The sequence below is a fragment of the Homalodisca vitripennis genome, chromosome 4, assembly GCF_021130785.1.
Source record: "Homalodisca vitripennis isolate AUS2020 chromosome 4, UT_GWSS_2.1, whole genome shotgun sequence".
NCBI classification, from domain to species: Eukaryota; Metazoa; Arthropoda; class Insecta; order Hemiptera; family Cicadellidae; genus Homalodisca; species Homalodisca vitripennis.
This window is the reverse complement of record NC_060210.1, coordinates 205,300,113-205,324,739: the sequence shown is the minus strand read 5'-3', so window position 1 is coordinate 205,324,739 and position 24,627 is coordinate 205,300,113. Positions and strand designations below refer to the sequence as shown.

Genomic DNA, 24,627 nt, shown 5'->3' with positions numbered 1-24,627 from the left:
GCTCTGAATGACCTCTGAACTAGCTATAATCTTACCTTTCATTGATTTTGCTAGTACAGGTGCTCGAATCCGTCATCGGTCCGTCATTTGCTAAACACAGTTCTAATCTGGAACTTAAGCTATCTACAGCTCGCAACACTTCTTCGTGGCTGATTGAATTTATAGCATTCCGGATTCGCTGCATCATATTTTCGGGTGTTGTCAGTCGTAAAACATAAACTAAGTCTTTCAGCCTACCCCATAATGATGATTCAGATTTCTCATAAAAATTATTTATCTTTTGTTGAAGAAAGAATAAAGACTGACCCAAAGTATTTTTGGAACTACATTAGCTCCAAGCGCAATTCATGTTATAATTTAGGTCAAGCTGACATGAAATATAAAAGTAATGCAGTGAGTAAGCAGGATGTCCCAAATGCTTTTGCTTCATATTTCTCTTCGGTGTTTGACCAGAATTCTTCTGCTTATGACTTGCAAAACTCAATACACCCAACTGTCTTATGTAAAGAAATAAAGAAAGTTTTTTCGGTATCAGATGTCATAGAAACTATCAATGAAATCAAATCAAAGAGGTCCTCAGGTCCTGACAATATTCCTTCATATGTTGTAAAAGGTTGTGGAGAAGTTTTAGCAGAGCCACTGTGCTATCTCTTTAATTTGTCCTTGTCAAATTTTAATTTTCCCCAACGTTGGAAAGAAGCAAAGGTTGTTCCTGTCTTTAAGTCAGGCCAAGCTGAAAACGTAGAAAATTATCGTCCAGTATCTTTATTAAATTCATTTGCCAAGGTTTTTGAGCTGTTAATTTACAAACATATATATAAAAATATTAAAGGTAGACTGTCAGCTCAGCAGCATGGGTTTCTCCCACGTCGCTCAGTTGTTTCAAATTTAATGGAGTTTTCCTTGGATATTTCTGCTGAATTAGACAATGGTGGAAGGGTAGATGTAATATATACGGACTTTGCCAAAGCTTTTGATAAGGTCAATCATGATTCTCTGTTAAGGAAGCTGTTAAAGTTCGAATTTAACAATGGGTTTGTACTTTTTATTGAGTCTTACCTCAAAAATAGATTACAATATGTATTAATATCAAATTTAAAATCAAAACAGTATTTAAGTGCTTCAGGTGTGCCTCAAGGGTCTAACCTGGGACCGCTTTTATTCATAGCTTTTATCAATGACCTTCCTGAAAAGTTACAGAATTCAAAACCGCTTCTTTATGCTGATGATCTAAAACTATACAGACCAATTTACAATGAGTATGATTCTAAACTCTTGCAAGAATCTCTGGATAACCTTTTTGAATGGTGTAACTGTAATAGGTTACATTTAAATGTAAAAAAATGTTTCTGCATGACTTACTCCAGATCAAAAAAGGGTAGAACTTTTAATTATTTTATAAATGGGTACAAACTGGAAAATCTGAAAGAAATTAAAGATCTAGGAGTTATGTTTGATTCTTCTTTTAAGTTCGACAAACATTTAGACGTTACCATCAGTAAGGCTTACAAAATGCTAGGTTTTGTTATGAGGAATGCAAAATATTTTTCATCCATTGAAGCAATCAAATCCTTATATTTTTTTTTTGTTAGAAGTGGATTGGAATACTGTTCAATTATTTGGGAACCCTATACATTAACAAATATTCAGTCCGTTGAAATTATTCAAAATAAATTTTTAAGATATTTGTATCTAAAAAAACACAACACATATTGTGATAGAAATTTCCCCACTGATTCTTTAAGAAATTTATTTAATTTTCAAAAACTTTCAGCAAGAAGACTAATTTTTAATCTATCTTTTTTATTTAAATTACTAAATAACCTGATTGATAGTTCACATTTACTTAAAAATATAAACTTTTATGTCCCTAAGTTTCATTCAAGGTCCAAAATATTGTTTTTTATTCCTAGATGTAACACAATCAGCCATTATTATTTTTCTTTGTTTAGGAGTTTTAGATTTATTAATAACAACAATTCTTATATTGATTTACATTTAGGAAGTGCAAAAGATTTTATTGAAAAATTAAAACCTTTAGTTTGAGACTTTTACTCGAAAAGCTGTAATAATCTGTTTAATTCTTAGTATTCTTACCAATAAGTTGTTTTTGATTATTTGTAGGATTTTTTGTATGTTATTTATGTAACCAATCTAGATATTATTTGTTTAGAAGTGTTTCATTTTGCTCTGTCAATTTAATTCTTATATAATTTTAAGATGTTGTGCATGTTATTTATTTCAAGGTGAAAGTTTTTTTCCTCTATTGTTAAGAATAACATCGTTCATTTTGTTTTTTGAGCTAGTATAATTATTAATTTATTGTAATTTGCACTGCACTTAGGTTAGAGGATAGTATAATTTTTGTTTTATTTAATATAGCTAATTTAGGTAACTGATGACCTGTAGCTATTTATAAGTCAAAATAAATAAATAAATAATTAAAAGTCCATACAGGTCAAATCAGGGGATCTTGGTGGGTAGTTAACTGGACCACCTCTTCCAACCCATCTTCCAGGATATTGTTCATCAAGCGTTTGTTGCACGTTGTGCGAGTAGTGAGCCGGAGCACCGTTGTGCATAAACCACATATTGCCAACAACTTCGTCAGGTACATCTATTAATAAGTTAGGCAAGTGATTAATTAAAAAATTGTTATAAGTCTAGGTGTCCTTCAAAGAAAAAAAGGACCTACAATTCTCCTACCAACAATACCACACCAAGTATTCACAGTCAATTACCTCTGGTTGTCAACCTCTCGTATCCAGTGGGGGTTCTCATGAGCCCAGTACCTCATGTTGTGACGGTTAACTTTGCCGTTGCTCCGAAATGTAGCTTCGTCACACCATAGTAAATTGCGAAAAAAATTTTCATTTTGTAGCAACTTTTCTCTTGCCCACAAACAAAAATTCATTCTTTGAATGCCATCATCAACATGAAGTTCTTGGTGCAGGGACATCTTGTAGGGATGCATTTTATTGTCTTTCAGGATCCTCACCACTGAACTTTGGCTCATACCAGAATCAATAGCTATTCTTCTGGAAGAATCATTTGGGTTTAGTTGCACCGCCGCCAATACTTCTGGTGCCCTATCACTTCTTACAGGCCTTGCATGTGTTTTTCCCTTATTGCTGTCAGGCTGTACCTGTCCAGTTTCACGAATAACGTGAACTCGAATAGCATTCTTTAGTCACTTTGAAAGGCCATTCATGACTGAGGTTCTCTATTTGGAAACCGTTCGGCATACACCCTCGCAGAAGCCACATAGTTTTGAAAACATTCGCCTAACACCATTAGCATATCGAATGCCTCTGCATTTGTGTACAGCATTTCGAAAAACCACAAGCTGTCCTTAACAGCAGACACAAAAAAAATGTTTGTTTTAAAAAGACCTTTTATTTGATATAAAATTTATTATATGTTGCTATTTAAGGATTTTGAGTGTTAGAATTTTTGTATTCTTAAATTTTGAATATTTTTGAAATTTATAAAATCCAGTGAAAAATGCCCGTAAAATCTGGAGCTGTTCCGTATTGTAGGTAGGGTAACACGGTACTTTATTTTAAAGTCCTATTTCAAAACGTTTTGGTACACCCTGTACATACGGTTAAAGATAATTAACTTTTGTTTGCGCCAAAATGTTTGGTGTAATTAGACCTTTAAATTGATGTATCACACGACCCATGTTTATATTTGAAAATTCCCCAAAAAGTACCCCTACCCCCCAAATTGGGCCCCTTAGGGGCATTTTTCAAAATTGAAAATAATTTTAACGAATTTGGAGAGGCCAAATTATGGAGAAAAGAGATAGAAAAAGTGTGGAAGTCAGTTATTAAGACAGCTGTAAATACTGCACGGGTGGTCAGACTCACCCTGTATATATCAAATTGTTTTAGAAACCAGAGAAAATTTTAAAATAATAAAAGTATGCACGTAATAGAGTATTGTTTTTTATCTGTACATAAATAAGTATGTACTATTGTTTGATGAATTCTTTTGGCAAAAGGAATATCATATAATGATGAATTAGTTTCACTGTCACTATCAATTTTCACAACTGAACTCACATTCCACCGGTTTACACTCATCCAGACTACCTGACAAGAATTCTGACAAAGAAATATTGTCATGCACTTAATTTGCTGATATGTCACTTTCATTGTCAGAACTAATATTTTCATCATCCAATATTTCATGTATATGATTTGAACAACGAGGATGGCCCACTTCACAACATCGCAATCAAATTTGTAAACAACTACCCTACATAATAACCTAGCAACAGTAGCAGCAAAGAACGTCAAGGCCGTGCAGCGCATCACCAGCTGCATAGTCCATCAGCTGTATGCCGTGCGGCATTTGGATCGATATCAGCTGACAACCAGTAATATTACAAAATATAAAATAAATTGGCCACGGCCACCTTCACACAACTGACTCTGTTCTACCTGAACCAGTAGTATCGTGAATACATGTCCATAGTGATAAGTAACAGTGTGCCATTGTTTGACAGAAGCGTCCAGTGAGGAGGCCACGGCCAGCCTGTTGTCCATCGTGTGGGAAGTATGGGTTCCTAACCAGTTGGCCACCTTCACACAACTGACTCTGTTCTACCTGAACCAGTAGTATCGTGAATACATGTCCATAGTGATAAGTAACAGTGTGCCATTGTTTGACAGAAGCGTCCAGTGAGGAGGCCACGGCCAGCCTGTTGTCCATCGTGTGGGAAGTATGGGTTCCTAACCAGTTGGCCACCTTCACACAACTGACTCTGTTCTACCTGAACCAGTAGTATCGTGAATACATGTCCATAGTGATAAGTAACAGTGTGCCATTGTTTGACAGAAGCGTCCAGTGAGGAGGCCACGGCCAGCCTGTTGTCCATCGTGTGGGAAGTATGGGTTCCTAACCAGTTGGCCACCTTCACACAACTGACTCTGTTCTACCTGAACCAGTAGTATCGTGAATACATGTCCATAGTGATAAGTAACAGTGTGCCATTGTTTGACAGAAGCGTCCAGTGAGGAGGCCACGGCCAGCCTGTTGTCCATCGTGTGGGAAGTATGGATTCCTAACCAGTTGGCCACCTTCACACAACTGACTCTGTTCGACCTGAACCAGTGGTATCGTGAATACATGTCCATAGTGATAAGTAACAGTGTGCCATTGTTTGACAGAAGCGTCCAGTGAGGAGGCCACGGCCAGCCTGTTGTCCATCGTGTGGGAAGTATGGGTTCCTAACCAGTTGGCCACCTTCACACAACTGACTCTGTTCTACCTGAACCAGTAGTATCGTGAATACATGTCCATAGTGATAAGTAACAGTGTGCCATTGTTTGACAGAAGCGTCCAGTGAGGAGGCCACGGCCAGCCTGTTGTCCATCGTGTGGGAAGTATGGGTTCCTAACCAGTTGGCCACCTTCACACAACTGACTCTGTTCTACCTGAACCAGTAGTATCGTGAATACATGTCCATAGTGATAAGTAACAGTGTGCCATTGTTTGACAGAAGCGTCCAGTGAGGAGGCCACGGCCAGCCTGTTGTCCATCGTGTGGGAAGTATGGGTTCCTAACCAGTTGGCCACCTTCACACAACTGACTCTGTTCTACCTGAACCAGTAGTATCGTGAATACATGTCCATAGTGATAAGTAACAGTGTGCCATTGTTTGACAGAAGCGTCCAGTGAGGAGGCCACGGCCAGCCTGTTGTCCATCGTGTGGGAAGTATGGGTTCCTAACCAGTTGGCCACCTTCACACAACTGACTCTGTTCTACCTGAACCAGTAGTATCGTGAATACATGTCCATAGTGATAAGTAACAGTGTGCCATTGTTTGACAGAAGCGTCCAGTGAGGAGGCCACGGCCAGCCTGTTGTCCATCGTGTGGGAAGTATGGGTTCCTAACCAGTTGGCCACCTTCACACAACTGACTCTGTTCTACCTGAACCAGTAGTATCGTGAATACATGTCCATAGTGATAAGTAACAGTGTGCCATTGTTTGACAGAAGCGTCCAGTGAGGAGGCCACGGCCAGCCTGTTGTCCATCGTGTGGGAAGTATGGATTCCTAACCAGTTGGCCACCTTCACACAACTGACTCTGTTCGACCTGAACCAGTGGTATCGTGAATACATGTCCATAGTGATAAGTAACAGTGTGCCATTGTTTGACAGAAGCGTCCAGTGAGGAGGCCACGGCCAGCCTGTTGTCCATCGTGTGGGAAGTATGGGTTCCTAACCAGTTGGCCACCTTCACACAACTGACTCTGTTCGACCTGAACCAGTGGTATCGTGAATACATGCCCCAGTCATCGGACATCGAATACTCCCACTTCATGGCACACTTCTGCCTGCCGGACGGACCTCTGCTGGACGTCAGTGTCGTCCAGAGTTCTATCCGACAGTTTGCCACCCTCCAACCGGTTGATGAGCACTTCTTCCCTACTGCTACCACCTTCCGTAAGATCACTGTGGTGAAAAAACTATAACACTTAGAAGATTCTTTTTAAGTTTGTTATTGTTAATTGAAGGATTGAACGGATAATAGGATTTCGGATATTTGCCATAATTTTATGTTACATAATGTAAAACACTAAGTTTTAAGGATTGAAATCCATCATCTTAGTCAGGTGTAAGAAATTCAATGTAGATCCAGAATCAAGGAAAGTATCCAATAATCGTTTAAACATCTAAATCACAAGCACCAATATTTTCTTCCAAGCGATAAGTGGATTCTTAATGTATAGACAATAAACACAACTTCTTTATTTACATTTTCGTTAATGGTGTAAAGTTAATACATCAATGTTAAAAGATTGTTATAAAAACTTGCCATAAAACATGTTACATTTTGCAAAATTACTTAAGGGAAAATTTAAAATTGTTTTAAAATTATTTGTACAAGATTTGTAAAACATTATTGGAGCTCCTTTTTCAGTTTCTTTCCATTCTTTCTTTGCAGCTTCAGTGGTAGATAGTTGTAGTTATGTTGGCTTTCTTTCAAACGTTGTTGAATGATGACTTAGTAGGCAGTACCTACACATAGCCTCACTTCTAGAATATAAAGACAATAGAATCTCTGCAGCTTCAGTAGTAGATAGTTGTAGTTATGTTGGCTTTCTTTCAAACGTTGTTGAATGATGCCTTAGTAGGCAGTACCTACACATAGCCTCACTTCTAGAATATAAAAACAATAGAATCTCTGCAGCTTCAGTAGTAGATAGTTGTAGTTATGTTGGCTTTCTTTCAAACGTTGTTGAATGATGACTTAGTAGGCAGTACCTACACGTAGCCTCACTTAGAATAGAATATATTTTATTGCGTTGACAATATATATTACATTGTATTGCAATAGTCAATAATACCAATTATTTACGGTATTTATCTTAAAAACTAAATCCATTCACTCGACTTTCCATACAGTTGCACGCAGGCACATATTCATACACATACAAAATTCATAATTCGTGGGATCAACCCCCAGGATTGCAACACTGCCGTGAATATCAATCCCAAGTGTGCTCCATGAACTCGCCAACTGAGTAAAAAGCACAAGACACCAGGTAGTGTTTTAATTGGGTTTTAAATTTTTTTGGATTTGTTTCTAAATTTAGTGTTTCAGGGAGATTGTTAATGAATTTGATCCCAGCTTGAGAAGGGAGGCGTTCAAATGCTGCTGTTCTATGCTGTCGGGCTCGAAAGCGCCCCCGAGCTCTTGTCTCGTATTTGTGTATATCACTGCCCTGCGTCAATATACACTGAAATCGACAGTAAAATGAAGTCTCTAAAATATACAAGCTGGGTAGAGTTAGCAAGTTGAGCTCCCTGAAGGCACTTCGACATGACTCTCTGTTGTTCAATTTTGCGATGATTCGAACAGCTTTTTTCTGCAGTCTGAATACTCTTTCCAAGTTTGATATGGCACAACTGCCCCACAGAGAAATTCCGTACGACAGGTATGGAAATATTAATCCATAGTAAGCCATCATTAAGACATCAGATGTACAAAACTTTGATAAATTGCGAAGGACAAAAATTCCAGTTGCCAATTTAGCACATACACTTTCAATGTGAACTTTCCAGGTTAACCCTTTATCTAGGTGTATTCCTAGAAATTTAGCAGAATCAGTTTCTTCCAGAACAATGTTATCCATCATTACTGTTGGGGTTTCATAAGTATTCAACCCGCGTAAACAGAAGTTGATGTAATTTGTCTTTTCATAATTAGTTTTGAGATTATTTACCAGAAAATTTTGAATGCAGGAGTTAAGATCAATGAAGGTTTGAATCTCCAATGTAGTTAGAGAATCAGCCCGGAAACAGAGAGTCGTGTCATCTGCGTATTGAATGATTTTCCCATATAAGGCTGACGCATGGATATTATTCACATAAATCAAGAAAAGGACTTCTGGAATATAAAAACAATAGAATATCTGCAGCTTCAGTAGTAGATAGTTGTAGTTATGTTGGCTTTCTTTCAAACGTTGTTGAATGATGACTTAGTAGGCTGTACCTACACATAGCCTCACTTATAGAATATAAAGACAATAGAATCTCTGCAGCTTCAGTAGTAGATAGTTGTAGTTACGTTGGCTTTCTTTCAAACGTTGTTGAATGATGACTTAGTAGGCTGTACCTACACATAGCCTCACTTCTGGAATATAAAGACAATAGAATCTCTGCAGCTTCAGTAGTAGATAGTTGTAGTTATGTTGGCTTTCTTTCAAACGTTGTTGAATGATGACTTAGTAGGCTTTACCTACACATAGCCTCACTTCTAGAATATAAAGACAATAGAATCTCTGCAGCTTCAGTAGTAGATAGTTGTAGTTATGTTGGCTTTCTTTCAAACGTTGATGAATGATGACTTAGTAGGCTTTACCTACACATAGCCTCACTTCTGGAATATAAAGACAATAGAATCTCTGCAGCTTCAGTAGTAGATAGTTGTAGTTATGTTGGCTTTCTTTCAAACGTTGTTGAATGATGACTTAGTAGGCAGTACCTACACATAGCCTCACTTCTAGAATATAAAGACAATAGAATCTCTGCAGCTTCAGTAGTAGATAGTTGTAGTTATGTTGGCTTTCTTTCAAACGTTGTTGAATGATGACTTAGTAGGCTGTACCTACACATAGCCTCACTTCTAGAATATAAAGACAATAGAATCTCTGCAGCTTCAGTAGTAGATAGTTGTAGTTATGTTGGCTTTCTTTCAAACGTTGATGAATGATGACTTAGTAGGCTTTACCTACACATAGCCTCACTTCTAGAATATAAAGACAATAGAATCTCTGCAGCTTCAGTAGTAGATAGTTGTAGTTATATTGGCTTTCTTTCAAACGTTGTTGAATGAACTTTGTAGAATCTCTGCAGCAGTAAGTACTTGGAAGTCCAGCTATGATTTGACTGCTTCTCTCCACATTGATGCTGAGGTGCCAAGAATGAACCGTACTAAATATCCATAAATGTCCTTTATTCACATAGACCTGTATTACAGGTTAGAGATCACATTTCAGATCTCAAAATATAGTGTTACTGATATTTTTATCACTGAACAATGGCAAATGTCAAGAAAAGTACTGAATTCATTTATTTACAAAATCTGATTTTTCTGTGCAGTCATATGACACATTCAATTCATGTAATACAATATGTTCAATACCTTTAAAATCCATTAAAATCCAAATAAATATAAGAACAAGAACGATTTTGTTGTACCAACTTCCACAGTGTCTCCGCTTTTGTATTTGGGGTTAGGTTTTTAAATTTTTAGAACATTTTTAGAGCTGACAGGAAGCTGACAATTTGATATCTGAACAATTGCAGAAAATCATAACTATATAATTGAGAATAATGACAAATAATATTATTTTGTGCACTATTGTTATTATTATACCATAAATGGAAATAGCTTGTATTCTTTCTTTCCCAGATTTAACAAACATGATTGATGAAAATACCAATCCTGTTTGGTATGTGTGGTTTGATACGGTGTCACATTGATCCTGTCAAGATTTACTTAATAGAAATTTATATATCTTATGATTGATTATGACCCTAAAATCTAAGTCTATACTGTTCTTATTTGATATATTGCTGATTTGCATAATTTTTACAGTGGCGCATACATGAGACGCTCGGTCTATAGCATAACAATCTTAACATAGACCAAGCATCCCATATATGAGCCACTATTTATTTGTCAGTTACTGTAGGTTTTAGGGTAAGTTTCAATCAAACATGCATATCTTTTTGTACAAGAGAGTATTTTATTTCATGGTACAAAAGCTCAAACAACAGAGTCACATAAATATTAGTTTATTGAATGTCTTATTATACATATCTTATTAGGCTATAGGCTTACAAGAATTTGAATTTTAGAAATTCAAAGAGTAGAATATTAGAAAATAAAGTAGAAATAAAGTTTATTTTATTTCATGGTACAAAAACACAAATGGGATTCATTTTACTCTACAAGACATAGTACCAAGGGCGTATATAAGGGGGGGGCTCAGGGGGCTCGAGCCCCCCCCGAAATTTGAAACACAAAAAAAATATTATAACTTATATACGATAATTTATTTTTATTTTCAATAAGCTGTGCTTCTATACTTTCGACTACATTAGTATTATAGTTTATAGTGGAATTTTAAGAATACATTATGATACCTAACAATATTCAATATTTATTTTTTTCAGAGGTTGAAATTACTAATATTTTGTAAGCATGCAAATAAGCGTTGCAACTGTAAAGAGTGCGAGGTAGCCTGACGCTCCTGACTGTCGCGTCGGCCGCTCGTGTAGTGCCAGCGCCAGGCATGCGTATATGACGATGACGTGTCGCCGCGGCCCCGCTGCCTAGCAACCCTCCTCCTCCTACAACCCCCCACCCACTCCCACCACACCTGACCTCATTCCGCACTACCACGCCATTGTCTGCTGTTGTCTAGTGCGTATCACCCGTGGTGACATTTTAAGTGCTGTATGCATATGTGCTGTGATTGTAGTGACTGTTATCAAGTGATATGTTTTGTTGTCGCGTTATTTAAACATGATCTGATTACTTTATAGTTGACAGTTTACGTGTGAAGTACATAGGCTACATTAAACATTTAAAATGAAGAGACAGAGTTCGATTCAAGCTTTTTTCGTGAAGAAAAAACGTGTTTCGTCTGAGATCGACGAGCAGACATCGTTTGAAATAACACCGAGTCCCTCCACTTGTGCTACATCAACTGGCAGCGTTGTTGAGATCAAGGATCACACAGGTGAAATTGAACATAACCTTAACGAGAGTAATCACACTTTGTTAGTTCACAATATCAATGATATTGGTCATTACTGCTCCTCAACTTCCTTTTCACTTCAAAATGAAGAGAAAATTTCAATTATTGAGAACTGTTGGAAGCCTCAACGTAGTTACGAATTTCCTAAAGTTGAAAATAACAGAAGTTTTCAATATAAGTGGTTGGAAGACTTCAAATGGTTAGCTTATTCGGAAGCAAAGGAAGGGGCCCTGTGTAAATATTGTGTTTTTTTCTCACACAACACAGGTGGGAAAGGAAACCATCAGAGTTTAGGAGTATTAGTATCAAAACCACTTACTACAAAGCTTAAGAAAGCTAGGGAGGTTTTCATGCAACATGAAAATAAACAATATCATAAAACTGCAATGTTAATGGCTGAAGACGTAAAATCCTTAGTACATGGAAAAACAGAAAGTGTGATAAACAGTATCAACATGCAGAGAAAAATGAATGTTCAGGAAAACAAAAATAGAATTATACCGATAATCCAGACAATTAGATTTTGTGGAAGGCAACAAATTGCTCTTAGAGGGCATCGTGATGGTGGAAGAGTGGATCTTGACGAGCCTATACAAAATGATGGTAATTTTCGCTCTTTATTAAGGTACAGGGCTAATTACGGGGACAATAATCTTAAAACACAGCTAGAAACTGGTGGTGGCAAAACTATGTATACTAGTTCTGTTATCCAAAATGAAATTATAGGTATTTTTGGTTCCCAAATACAGTCAAAAATTGTATCCAACGTGAGAAAATCTGTATTTTATTCAGTATTAGCAGATGAGACAACAGACATTAGCCAAATTGAACAATTTTCCCTCTGTGTCCGATATGTTGACGAGGAATTGTTTAAAATTAGGGAAGATTTTCTGGCTTTTGTACCCGTGTATGATGTAACAGGTCAAGGTTTAGCCAATACATTAATGTCAAGTCTAACCAGTCTTGGACTTGATTTAAACAATTTACGTGGTCAAGGATATGATGGGGCTTCTGTCATGAGTGGCCAGTTCAGAGGGGTACAAGCATACATAAGTGAAAAAGTACCCTCAGCCATATACACACATTGTTCCTCTCACTCTCTTAACTTATGTCTATCTGATGCATCAAAAATCCCTATGATAAGGAATTGTATGGGTGTCATCAGTGAGGTGTGTAGTTTCTTTCACAAGTCAGCTAAGAGAACTGCGATACTTAAGTCAAGTATTTCTGAATGCTGCCCTGAGATGAAAAGAAAAAAACTTATATGTCTGTGTGAGACTCGCTGGGTGCAACGCCACGATTCAGTTATAATGTTTAAAGAAGCTTTGGAGCCTATAATTACCGCTCTATCAACTATTGAAGAAGAATCGACTGCAGAAGCTTCTGTAAAAGCACACACACTAATTGCCTCCGTGACCAGTTTTCAGTTTGTTGCATGTCTTTTTATTTTGAACAACTTGCTTTCTTTGACTATCCGCCTTTCAGAGATGCTCCAAAAGAAAAATATAGATCTTGCTCAAGCCAACAAACAGATTTCCAATGTATTGGAACTAGTAAAGGAAAGGCGAAGCAAAGCAGAAGAGACATTCCAGGCTTTGTTCAGTGAGCTAAAAGTAAGCACTGACAAATTAGGTATCAAAGAGGAAACCCCCCGTACATGTCGCAAGCAAACTAATCGCTGCAATACTCCTTATACAAACGTGGAAGAATACTACCGGCGTGTAGTGTATATACCATACCTTGACGATTTCTGCTGTTCACTTCAGGAGCGTTTTAAAAACCACAGGGAAGTAATCGACTCACTACAGAATGTTCTTCCTGAGCACTGCATTAAAACGGAATTTTCATCCCTGGAACCTGCCCTGACGTTTTATGAAAAAGATCTATCTTTCAGAGATGAGGTACGAAGTGAATTTCTACTGTGGAAACAAAAGTGGAATCGTGAAGAAAAAGAAAGTTTGCCAAAAACTGCAATTTCTGCTCTTGAAAAATGTGATAAAGACTATTTCCCAAACATGTTTAATATTTTGAAATTGTTAGCGGTTTTACCCGTTTCAGTGGCTTCTGCAGAAAGGAGCTTTTCATCTCTCCGAAGACTTAAAACGTATCTGAGAAACACAACTTCGGAAAACAGGTTGAATGGTCTTGCACTTTTATCTATTCATAGAGACATTACCATAACTGATGAGGAAGTTTTAAAACAATTTTCACTGAAGTCTAGAAATTTGGATTTTGTTTTGTAAAATGACAATAAACAGTGTTTCATGAATACTTTTAGCTATATTTCATTTTCTTCCCTTGTAACAGTTCATAAAGTAGGCCTACAATAACTGGTTATTGTAGCTTGGAAGGCTGTTTGAGATTTTAGTTTTTTAACGATATAAATATTTGAATTGTGTGCATACTGAAATTACTATTTCTGATTTCATTAAGGTAAAATTAAAAAAAACTAAAATAACAATTCAATTGCTAAAATAAATATAGTATATAGTCAACATTTATTAGTTTCAAACTTATAATATTGTGGTGTGTTGTGTTTTAGATACGTAGGACAATATATTTCTTTGTATAACAACTATTTTAAACCAAAGATTTTAAAAATAGGACTTTATAGCCTCTATTATTTTCTATTTTAACAACTGAAAACTACCAAACTAGCAGACACTTAAGTTTTGAATTTTAATTTTATACAAAAATAATATACAAAGGATACAGGTCCTTCTATATAAACATAATAACGCTAAAATGGAAAAGTGAAACCTGCTCGAAAAGAAGGAAACTCGCCATGAAAAACTTAAAAATCTCTCCGAAAGAGTGATTTTCATTCTTTCCATTTTAGCGTTTATACATGCCAAAAACCTTAAACCTGTGTTTTTAAGACTTAAATTGGCAAAATTTTCCCGGGGGAGGACCCCCGGACCCCCCTTCTACTGGGGGGTATTCCATACCCCCCAAACCCCCCGGTATTTCAGCCCCCCCAAAATATTTTTCTATATACGCCACTGCATAGTACACGACTGTTAACCCATATCTTATAACTATCTTACAAAATAAGTGAACAATTATATAAGTTATTAAATTTACACAAATATTTAGAATGTACCACGTTACATTATATTTAAGTGCTCACACATTCATAGTCTAATTATTGTGCCACTGGTTATAACAAGTTGTCATGCATAGGCCAAACGGTTTGTTATTTGAGTCTCTGCAGACGGAGCAGGTATAAAATGTTTGCTTCCTCTTCTGGTTTCTCTCTCTGCAAACATGGCACCTCGGACGCTTTTCCAGCTTCTCGGGAATATGAGCAGACTGAAGAGTGGCGAGAGCGAGGATTCCTCGGCATGGGCTCTAGTACCCATCAACATGTACAAACCCAAAAACTTTTTAATTTCTTCGATATTGACATTCTCCCAAACGTTCAATGACGCATATTTAGGAAGAGGTATTCCTCGAATGATTGATACTCTCTTATTTGTCAAAGTGACTACTTTTTTCTAGGAGAACGTTGTCAAAAATAGCACCAAAAACTTCAACAGGATCTGTTGTTTGTAAGTGTATTTGTTCTTCACCTGTAAACTCATGAACTAGTGGAACATTGTGTTTGTCCAACAACCAACTGAACTAACATAGGCATTGTGCACTTCATTTGTTACGAACTGCATGTTAGAATCATTTGCCAGACTATTTTGAGACTGTTCAATTACGTCAGTGACAGTGTTATTTACAATTTCATTAGCCTCAATGGCAATTAATTAATTTTGTCCTACTACACTACTATCATCACTACGATTAGAGGTCAGAACTTACTCACTCTGTCCATCGATGAAAACAAAGAATTTGAGTCAGATTCACAGTCACTATTACTCAGCTCACAATCAATGTCACTGTTAGTACACACAAGCTTACGTTTCTTATTTCGTTCCATTTTGTTCAACAATAGTTTCTAAACACTAACAAAACTTAACCTCAACCCTATTTCAGAAGAAAGAAGCCCATGTTGTGAGATTTACAACAAGAACAATGTAGGCTACAAGAACAAGTTTACTAACTGTACGGGACGTAATTTTTAAGATATCCAGAGACCAAGCGTCCCCCATGTTGGCCAGACATCCCCATAGACCAATACAAAAGTATCAAGCTTCTAAAATAGACCAGTGATTTTTCAAGGTAATAATAGTGGCATGCAAACAGCAGTGCAAATGTGACTGTGGACGTCAGTTTATTTGAGGTGCTCCGCATATTTCGGACGCCAGTTCACAGGTAGAAACCGTGCAGCTCATATTTGAGCCGGCTGGTCTATAGATATACGACTTTTCTTAACATTGTGGTAGCGAACATGTTAAAAGCTTGGTCTTTTGAGATAATATTATAATATTATGTTGGATCTTATACCTTAGTTATAATAGATCTGTGCTATAGTACTGTAGAAGCTCACAATCTGGTACTTAAGAAGCACTTGATCATTTATTAGGGGGATGAGATCTGTGCTATAGTACTGTAGAAGCTCACAATCTGGTACTTAAGAAGCACTTGATCGTTTATTAGGGGGATGAGATCTGTGCTATAGTACTGTAGAAGCTGACAATCTGGTACTTATCTGGTACTGTACTTAAGAAGCACTTGATCGTTCACAATCTGGTACTTAAGAAGCACTTGATCGTTTATTAGGGGGATGAGATCTGTGCTATAGTACTGTAGAAGCTCACAATCTGGTACTTAAGAAGCACTTGATCATTTATTAGGGGGATGAGATCTGTGCTATAGTACTGTAGAAGCTCACAATCTGGTACTTAAGAAGCACTTGATCGTTTATTAGGGGGATGAGATCTGTGCTATAGTACTGTAGAAGCTCACAATCTGGTACTTAAGAAGCACTTGATCATTTATTAGGGGGATGAGATCTGTGCTATAGTACTGTAGAAGCTCACAATCTGGTACTTAAGAAGCACTTGATCGTTTATTAGGGGGATGAGATCTGTGCTATAGTACTGTAGAAGCTCACAATCTGGTACTTAAGAAGCACTTGATCATTTATTAGGGGGATGAGATATGTGTGCTATAGTACTGTAGAAGCTCACAATCTGGTACTTAAGAAGCACTTGATCGTTTATTAGGGGGATGAGATCTGTGCTATAGTACTGTAGAAGCTCACAATCTGGTACTTAAGAAGCACTTGATCGTTTATTAGGGGGATGAGATCTGTGCTATAGTACTGTAGAAGCTCACAATCTGGTACTTAAGAAGCACTTGATCATTTATTAGGGGGATGAGATCTGTGCTATAGTACTGTAGAAGCTGACAATCTGGTACTTAAGAAGCACTTGATCGTTTATTAGGGGGATGAGATCTGTGCTATAGTACTGTAGAAGCTCACAATCTGGTACTTAGAAGTATTTTACTGAATTACTGATCTTTTAGTATATTACTGAAAACATAACAGAAGTGGAATTCACAACAACACAAACAGTATAGTTATTATGCTGGTATTGAAGTAAATAGTAGTTTAGAACATTTTAAAAGAATAAGGTTCACCATGAACTATTTATTTCATCCTTGACATTTAAACAAAGCCTGAAAGGAAATTGTATTTTTGCTTGCTTAATATTCTAATTACTTTCATTATTGATGTGTGTGTCATATGTATGCTTAGAAAAACAAAAAATGTTGTAGTTTTATTGATCTTTTTTATGCTTACAGAACAATATAAAAATTATTCCAACATTACAAAATACCTAATTATCTTGAATCTTATCTTAATTACCTAATTATCTTGAATCCAAGGTTATTATAAATTTTTTTAAACCTTTTGGCAATTTTGCATGAGCTGGATGAGTCAGGTGACGACTTGTGTCCACCACGGCACTCAAGAGGTGTGCCTGCAGGCTATAAAGGATGGAGGTCCCAGTGCGTTGCTCTTGCCTATACAAGCTCTGCATTCAGGCCTTCATCAAACCTTTGCTCATGGATGTTGTAATGTGTCTTTGTGCACACCTGTTACAGAGTGTGTGTGCCTCCAGCAGACTCAGGTGACGACTTGTGTCCACCACGGCACTCAAGAGGTGTGCCTGCAGGCAATAAAGAATGGAGGTCCCAGTGCGTTGCTCTTGCCTATACAAGCTCTGCATTCAGGCCTTCATCAAACCTTTGCTCATGGATGTTGTAATGTGTCTTTGTGCACACCTGTTACAGAGTGTGTGTGCCTCCTGCAGGCTATAAAGGATGGAGGTCCCAGTGCGTTGCTCTTGCCTATACAAGCTCTGTATTCAGGCCTTCATCAAACCTTTGCTCATGGATGTTGTAATGTGTCTTTGTGCACACCTGTTACAGAGTGTGTGTGCCTCCAGCAGACTCAGGTGACGACTTGTGTCCACCACGGCACTCAAGAGGTGTGCCTGCAGGCTATAAAGGATTGAGGTCCCAGTGCGTTGCTCTTGCCTATACAAGCTCTGCATTCAGGCCTTCATCAAACCTTTGCTCATGGATGTTGTAATGTGTCTTTGTGCACACCTGTTACAGAGTGTGTGTGCCTCCAGCAGACTCAGGTGACGACTTGTGTCCACCACGGCACTCAAGAGGTGTGCCTGCAGGCAATAAAGGATGGAGGTCCCAGTGCGTTGCTCTTGCCGTCCCGTCTATACAAGCTCTGCATTCAGGCCGGCATCAAACCTTTACTCTTGGATGTCAGTAGCCCTAACTCTTCTCACAGTGTGAGTGTAATATTTTGTTCATAAACATTTTTTAATTTGAAATTCAAAAGTAGCAGCGGTTCGATTGTGTGAAGAAATTGTGCAGGACAAAAATCACTATGCCGCTATTTTTATTTATTTGTAAATAAGAAAATGTCTCTTTGTTGAGAATTAAATTTCTAATCATATTACGTCTAATTATTTATGTTGGTACTTAAAATTAAAAGAAAATCAGGTGTCATAAATAATTTTAATGATTCTGTTTGTCATTAGCTGAGCATTAGTAAAACCTATCACTCGAGGAAGTGGAAGAATTAAACTTCTGTCTGTCTGTATGCATAATACCTCGAGAACAAACTAATCTTTAGTGTTGAAATATTGCATTACGCATTATTTATATATAAGCAACACCAAGTTAAATGATGGTCATGTCACTCTATGTGATTTGGCTGAGCGATAGTGAACATTTTTACATTGGTATTCTGGGTAACCGTGACAGCAGTAAGAAAATCGCAGACAGTATAAATTTGTTAGCCAACTGAGTGCAGACTTATGAGTTGTATGTTTACGATTTGAGTTTCAGCTGATTTGTAATTAGCTGTTCTAATTAGTACCTGATTTCCACCAGGCTCCCAAATGTTTCAATTGGTATAAATATTTGGTAAGTATTTCGCGTGTCAATATCATTATTACTAATGACGTCACTATGGCATCATATTACTTTTTGTGTAAAAAGTAACATATAATCCACAAAAATAGGATTAAACTGCAACTGCATACTCTTGGAGCCTCTACATTTTAGAGGCAACTTTATTTTGCATGTCTTAATGTACCATGACAAGTGGTCGAGACATACGTGCGTATGAAACAAGAGGCAGAGATATTTACCGAACCATCAGCACAGGACTGTGATTTATGAAAACTTACCCTCACAGGCAGGAGTTCGTTTTGTCAACAAGTGCAAGAATCAGTTAAAAATGTATCGATGGCCAAGACATTAAAAGCGCTTTTAAAATGCGTTTTAGTGTCCCAAGCATTTTATGGTGCTGACGAGTTTATGGCATACGACTGGGTGACTGCACAATCTGTATGCTGACAACCGGTACTGGAAGTGGTATGAGTGAGAGAATTGTATCTCTAATTGAGGTTTTGATGTGGTGTGGATGTTTAAAATTTCAATTAGTACTTTGACAAGTGTTGTACATTTTGTGATGTTCTGGCAAACATTTTTTTAAAATATTTGATTTCATAAATGATGTTATTTAGCAATATTATTACTCTATAAGCCTGTATGTATATATCAAGTGTGAGTACTTTCATAAAAGTGATTATACTCTGTAGTTATAATGCTAAATGAAAAACTAAATTTGGGATTTCGGGTGCTATAGCTATAGATTGAATGTGTGTGGGAAACCGGAAATTCAATGGACCAGGAAAAACGGGGAATAGGCCGGGAATCTTCCTGAGAACCAAGAAAATTTCAAATACAACATATCCATCTCCAAGAATTATTAAGTAAAGCTCCTTGAATTAAGAACTGATTAATCTCCAAACATCGTATTTTATACAACCATTTTATGGTTCGTGAAATTGTGAATGAAGATTGATGTAGTACCAAATATAAAGCCACAAAAGATTAGTCAAGTCCAACTAAACTTCAATTGCAATATGAAAAAGACATTTTTTTCAAACCAGTAACTGAAAAAGAAGTAGAAGAGATCGTTCTCTCTTTTAAAAGTAAGTACTCTGCCGGTGTAGATGAAATTCTAATCACAGTAATTAAAGGTTCTGTAAAATTCATCAAGAAACCTTGAACACATTTGATTAGTTCTTCTCTTATTTCTGGATATTTTCACTCAAAGCTAAAAATATCAAAAGTCATCCCAACCTTTAAAAAAGATTATACAAAAGAAGTTTCTTGTTATTTACCAGTGTCGATTCTACCCTCCTTCTCAAAAATCTTTGAACGTATCGTTTATAATCAATTACTTACATTTTTAGAATCAAATAAGTTATTAGATCAAGAACAGCATGGGTTTTTACCAGGCAAATAAACTGTTATAGCAAGTATAGAATTCATTGAAAATATTATAAATTCAGTTTATGCCAGAAAAAAAGTTATAGGTATTTTCCTTGATTTATCACGTGCCTTTGACAGTGTATCCCATGCGCTGTCGTTAAACAAATTCAAGAATTTAGGAATAGTCAAAAAAGAACTAAATTGGTTTACTTAACTATCTTAAAAATAGGCAAAAATACGTGGAAACAGTTTACAGAAAATGTCAAGTCCATCAGATTAGGTTAGGTTAGGTCAGTCGTATAAGATTGCATTAAAGTATCCCAAATATTGTGTGATGTACAAGGATCACCCCTTCTGAAGTATTATAATCAACACAGTATGAAGATGTAACACTTCTACCTCAGACTCAACAAAGTGTTCCAGACTCATCAGATTCCATTAGAGTGACCCAAATATTATTTGATCTACAAGGACCACCCATTCTGAAGTATTGTAATCAACACTGAATGAAGATGTAACACTTCTACCTCAGACTCAACAAAGTGTCCCAGACTCATCATATTCCATTAGAGTGACCCAAATATTATTTGATCTACAAGGACCACCCATTCTGAAGTATTGTAATCAACACTGTATGAAGATGTAACACTTCTACCTCAGACTCAACAAAGTGTCCCAGACTCATCAGATTCCATTAGAGTGACCCAAATATTATTTGATCTACAAGGACCACCCATTCTGAAGTATTGTAATCAACACTGTATGAAGATGTAACACTTCTACCTCAGACTCAACAAAGTGTCCCATACTCATCAGATTCCATTAGAGTGACCCAAATATTATTTGATCTACAAGGACCACCCATTCTGAAGTATTGTAATCAACACTGTATGAAGATGTAACACTTCTACCTCAGACTCAACAAAGTGTCCCATACTCATCAGATTCCATTAGAGTGACCCAAATATTATTGTATCTACAAGGACCACCCATTCTGAAGTATTGTAATCAACACTGTATGAAGATGTAACACTTCTACCTCAGACTCAACAAAGTGTCCCAGACTCATCAGATTCCATTAGAGTGACCCAAATATTATTTGATCTCCAAGGACCACCCATTCTGAAGTATTGTAATCAACACTGTATGAAGATGTAACACTTCTACCTCAGACTCAACAAAGTGTCCCAGACTCATCATATTCCATTAGAGTGACCCAAATATTATTTGATCTACAAGGACCACCCATTCTGAAGTATTGTAATCAACACTGTATGAAGATGTAACACTTCTACCTCAGACTCAACAAAGTGTCCCAGACTCATCAGATTCCATTAGAGTGACCCAAATATTATTTGATCTACAAGGACCACCCATTCTGAAGTATTGTAATCAACACTGTATGAAGATGTAACACTTCTACCTCAGACTCAACAAAGTGTCCCATACTCATCAGATTCCATTAGAGTGACCCAAATATTATTTGATCTACAAGGACCACCCATTCTGAAGTATTGTAATCAACACTGTATGAAGATGTAACACTTCTACCTCAGACTCAACAAAGTGTCCCATACTCATCAGATTCCATTAGAGTGACCCAAATATTATTTGATCTACAAGGACTACCCCTTTTGAAGTATTGTAATCAACACTGTATGAAGATGTAACACTTCTACCTCAGACTCAACAAAGTGTCCCAGACTCATCAGATTCCATTAGAGTGACCCAAATATTATTTGATCTACAAGGACCACCCATTCTGAAGTATTGTAATCAACACTGTATGAAGATGTAACACTTCTACCTCAGACTCAACAAAGTGTCCCATACTCATCAGATTCCATTAGAGTGACCCAAATATTATTTGATCTACAAGGACCACCCATTCTGAAGTATTGTAATCAACACTGTATGAAGATGTAACACTTCTACCTCAGACTCAACAAAGTGTCCCATACTCATCAGATTCCATTAGAGTGACCCAAATATTATTTGATCTACAAGGACTACCCCTTTTGAAGTATTGTAATCAACACTGTATGAAGATGTAACACTTCTACCTCAGACTCAACAAAGTGTCCCATACTCATCAGATTCCATTAGAGTGACCCAAATATTATTGGATCTACAAGGACCACCCCTTTTGAAGTATTGTAATCAACACTGTATGATAAAACTGTATCTAATCCAAATAAAATAACTTTCAAACAGAGAAAAAAATCAAAATTAAAATAGTTAGCAAGAAGATAGCCTTGCTATTGAAAGACCTTACAAAATAAAACGTTATAAATGTTGTTTCTTGTACTAAGTGTAGTGTAGTGTAGATTAAATTTATATTTTTATTGTGCTAACCAATGTAAAATGAAGTACTAATGTCCACTTGTTGCTTACAGAAGGAACTAAGGGAATACTTGCTGTGCGTGGCACTGGAGTACGGCATGATGGGGTTCCTGCGTAGCTGTGTACACGACTGGTCGGACGGTAGTCATGCGGTGGCGGGCTGTACACTACCCAACTTGCTGCACTGGGCTTGGGGTCGTGTAGACCGGTACAAGAAGTGTCTCGATGGATTGTGTAAGTCAATGAAATATTGAAAATGTAAATATTACTTTTAGGTCAGGTTTACAAACTCATATTTTAGTAATTTTATAGACTCTTATTTGTATACATTTAATGTGTTGTATACTGATGGAATAAAGGTGATTCTCTCTGTCTGTCAAAGCTCGAAACGATAAAATTGCTATCTAAAAATTTAACAAACAATAACACCTAACTCGTTTAAATATAATTAACCCTTTTAGGAGTATGGACGTTATATGACGTCTTCTTTTGATAGGCTAAAATGAGTAAAGGATAAAATCCAAAAAATTACCAAAAAGAGTAAAAAATAAAAAACTTTAAAATCTCTTAAAAATGTGTATTTACATTTGAAAGCTTAATAAAAAAGGACTACAAGTCAATATTTCTACTTTTTCAAAATCAAATGTCTTATTCCCCATTACAACAGACTCGATCAATATTGCCTGCTACTTGGACCACAGTAACAAGCTAGATGGTAGATCAACAAGTATACAGGTAAGTCACTCTCACAGGATAAATATGGCCACAGTATGCAGTATACAAGGAATGGTTAGTACTCGTATAATGTGGTGGCATATTCTGACAGCAAAGTGATGTGCGCACGCGACGCGACCGTGAGTCAGTGGCTTCTACCAGGTGGCTACTGCGATCAGGTGGTAAAATCAGATTACAAGTGAATGCGAGCACAAACATGGAGGTTAAGTATGTTGCCGATAGATGGAACCACTTTACAGACTAATCTTCCTAAAGGCAATCAGTAATAGCAATGCATTTACGATAATACAAAAATACAGAGGTTAAACGTCATGACGTCCGTACTCATTATGTAGAGTTTACACGCACTCCTTAAAAGGTTAAAAACTTCAGGTAACAAAGGCCAAAAATGTATTGACAGAATAAGAGGGATGTGCTTTTAATCAGTTTGAAATACTCGTACTGATTATGGATTACTTAGTTTATAAGACAGGCATCCTGTGGAAGTTTATTAACAAGTTTTATTTACATCTGCTTATAGCTTTAGAAATAGTGTGGATGTGGATGGTATAATTTCTTTTGTTATCATTGGTACAAATGTTGTTCTAAACTGAAAGTTGTTGATTATGTCTTAACACTGACATATATACATGCACACATTAATTATTATAAGTTGTTAAAAATATTTTACCCATGAGTCTGTTTGGAATATTTTTTCTATTCTTTTTGCTTCTTTCTGCTGTATGAACACATTTTTTTAAGAGGCTATTGACCCAAAGTGGAATAGGTGAGAATTACAGGAGGCGTAATAAGCTGCATTTAACATTGACAGACAAATTCAATTCTCAAACTTTCTCTATAAATAAGAAAGTATAGGTAGTTTACTGTAATATTGGAGTATTTATGACTCCTCACTGTACTATCTAACAGTATTGTTCAGATATAATCCTAAAGGTTATACAGGCTCTTATCCTCAGTGTTACTGTCCTAATAATAACTTTTAAAATATTTTCTTTGATTCAATAAGGTTGTCATGTGTATAACACTGAGTTGCTTTGGTGTATTAAAAACAAAATCTTTTACAACTACAAACAAGCATGGACCTCTAAAACAGATCCTTGTCTAACTCCACTTTGAGTAATTTTATAATTGGATTGTTCTTGATCTTTTACAACCATTTGCTTTGTATTAATTAAATAAGAGGAAATCAACTGTAATTAATTATTTTTAAATCCATAACTAACAAATTTGTGAACAAGTAATGAATGGGAGAAGTCAAAAGCTTTAGTGAGGTAAAATAAAGTTGCAGATGATATAAACCTATTTTCAAAGTTATCAAAAATACTCTTTTATTATCTATTCTATGGCTTAAGTAGTGAACTTAAATTTAGAAGAAAACCAAATTGTTTTAATGTAATAAATCTCATGAAAAAATATTAGTTGTTCTTTACCACAACTTTCAAAAACTTGCTAAATATGATATCAATGAGATTAGTCAATAATAAGACTGGTTTATTTTTAAACAATTCATTAGAACCTGTAATAGTCATCACTTAAACTTAACTTTAAAACAG

At 36.4% G+C, this 24,627-nt stretch overlaps 2 protein-coding genes across 5 annotated transcripts in view; both read left to right on the top strand.

Annotated features, from left to right (window-relative positions):
• The window catches only part of LOC124360939 (protein ELYS-like), a 29,320-nt gene extending 23,995 nt beyond the window's left edge, over positions 1 to 5,325 (top strand). For 2 of the 4 annotated variants that reach the window (XM_046814957.1, XM_046814960.1), the window contains one exon: positions 5,012 to 5,325. In XM_046814957.1, the coding sequence (XP_046670913.1) occupies positions 5,012 to 5,190 (179 nt within the window). In that variant the 3' untranslated portion in view covers positions 5,191 to 5,325. Of the gene's footprint in view, positions 1 to 2,457; positions 2,640 to 4,513; positions 4,756 to 5,011 lie in introns of those variants that run through there. The other 2 variants (XM_046814959.1, XM_046814958.1) reach the window with 2 other exon arrangements.
• An 823-nt stretch (positions 5,326 to 6,148) lies between these two features.
• LOC124360938 (MATH and LRR domain-containing protein PFE0570w-like) overlaps positions 6,149 to 24,627 on the top strand; it is a 132,648-nt gene continuing 114,169 nt past the window's right edge. Inside the window, exons 1-3 of the mRNA XM_046814955.1 lie at positions 6,149 to 6,458; positions 17,807 to 17,997; positions 22,393 to 22,573. Of these exons, the coding sequence (XP_046670911.1) occupies positions 6,299 to 6,458; positions 17,807 to 17,997; positions 22,393 to 22,573 (532 nt within the window). The 5' untranslated portion in view covers positions 6,149 to 6,298. The remainder of the gene's footprint in view (positions 6,459 to 17,806; positions 17,998 to 22,392; positions 22,574 to 24,627) is intronic.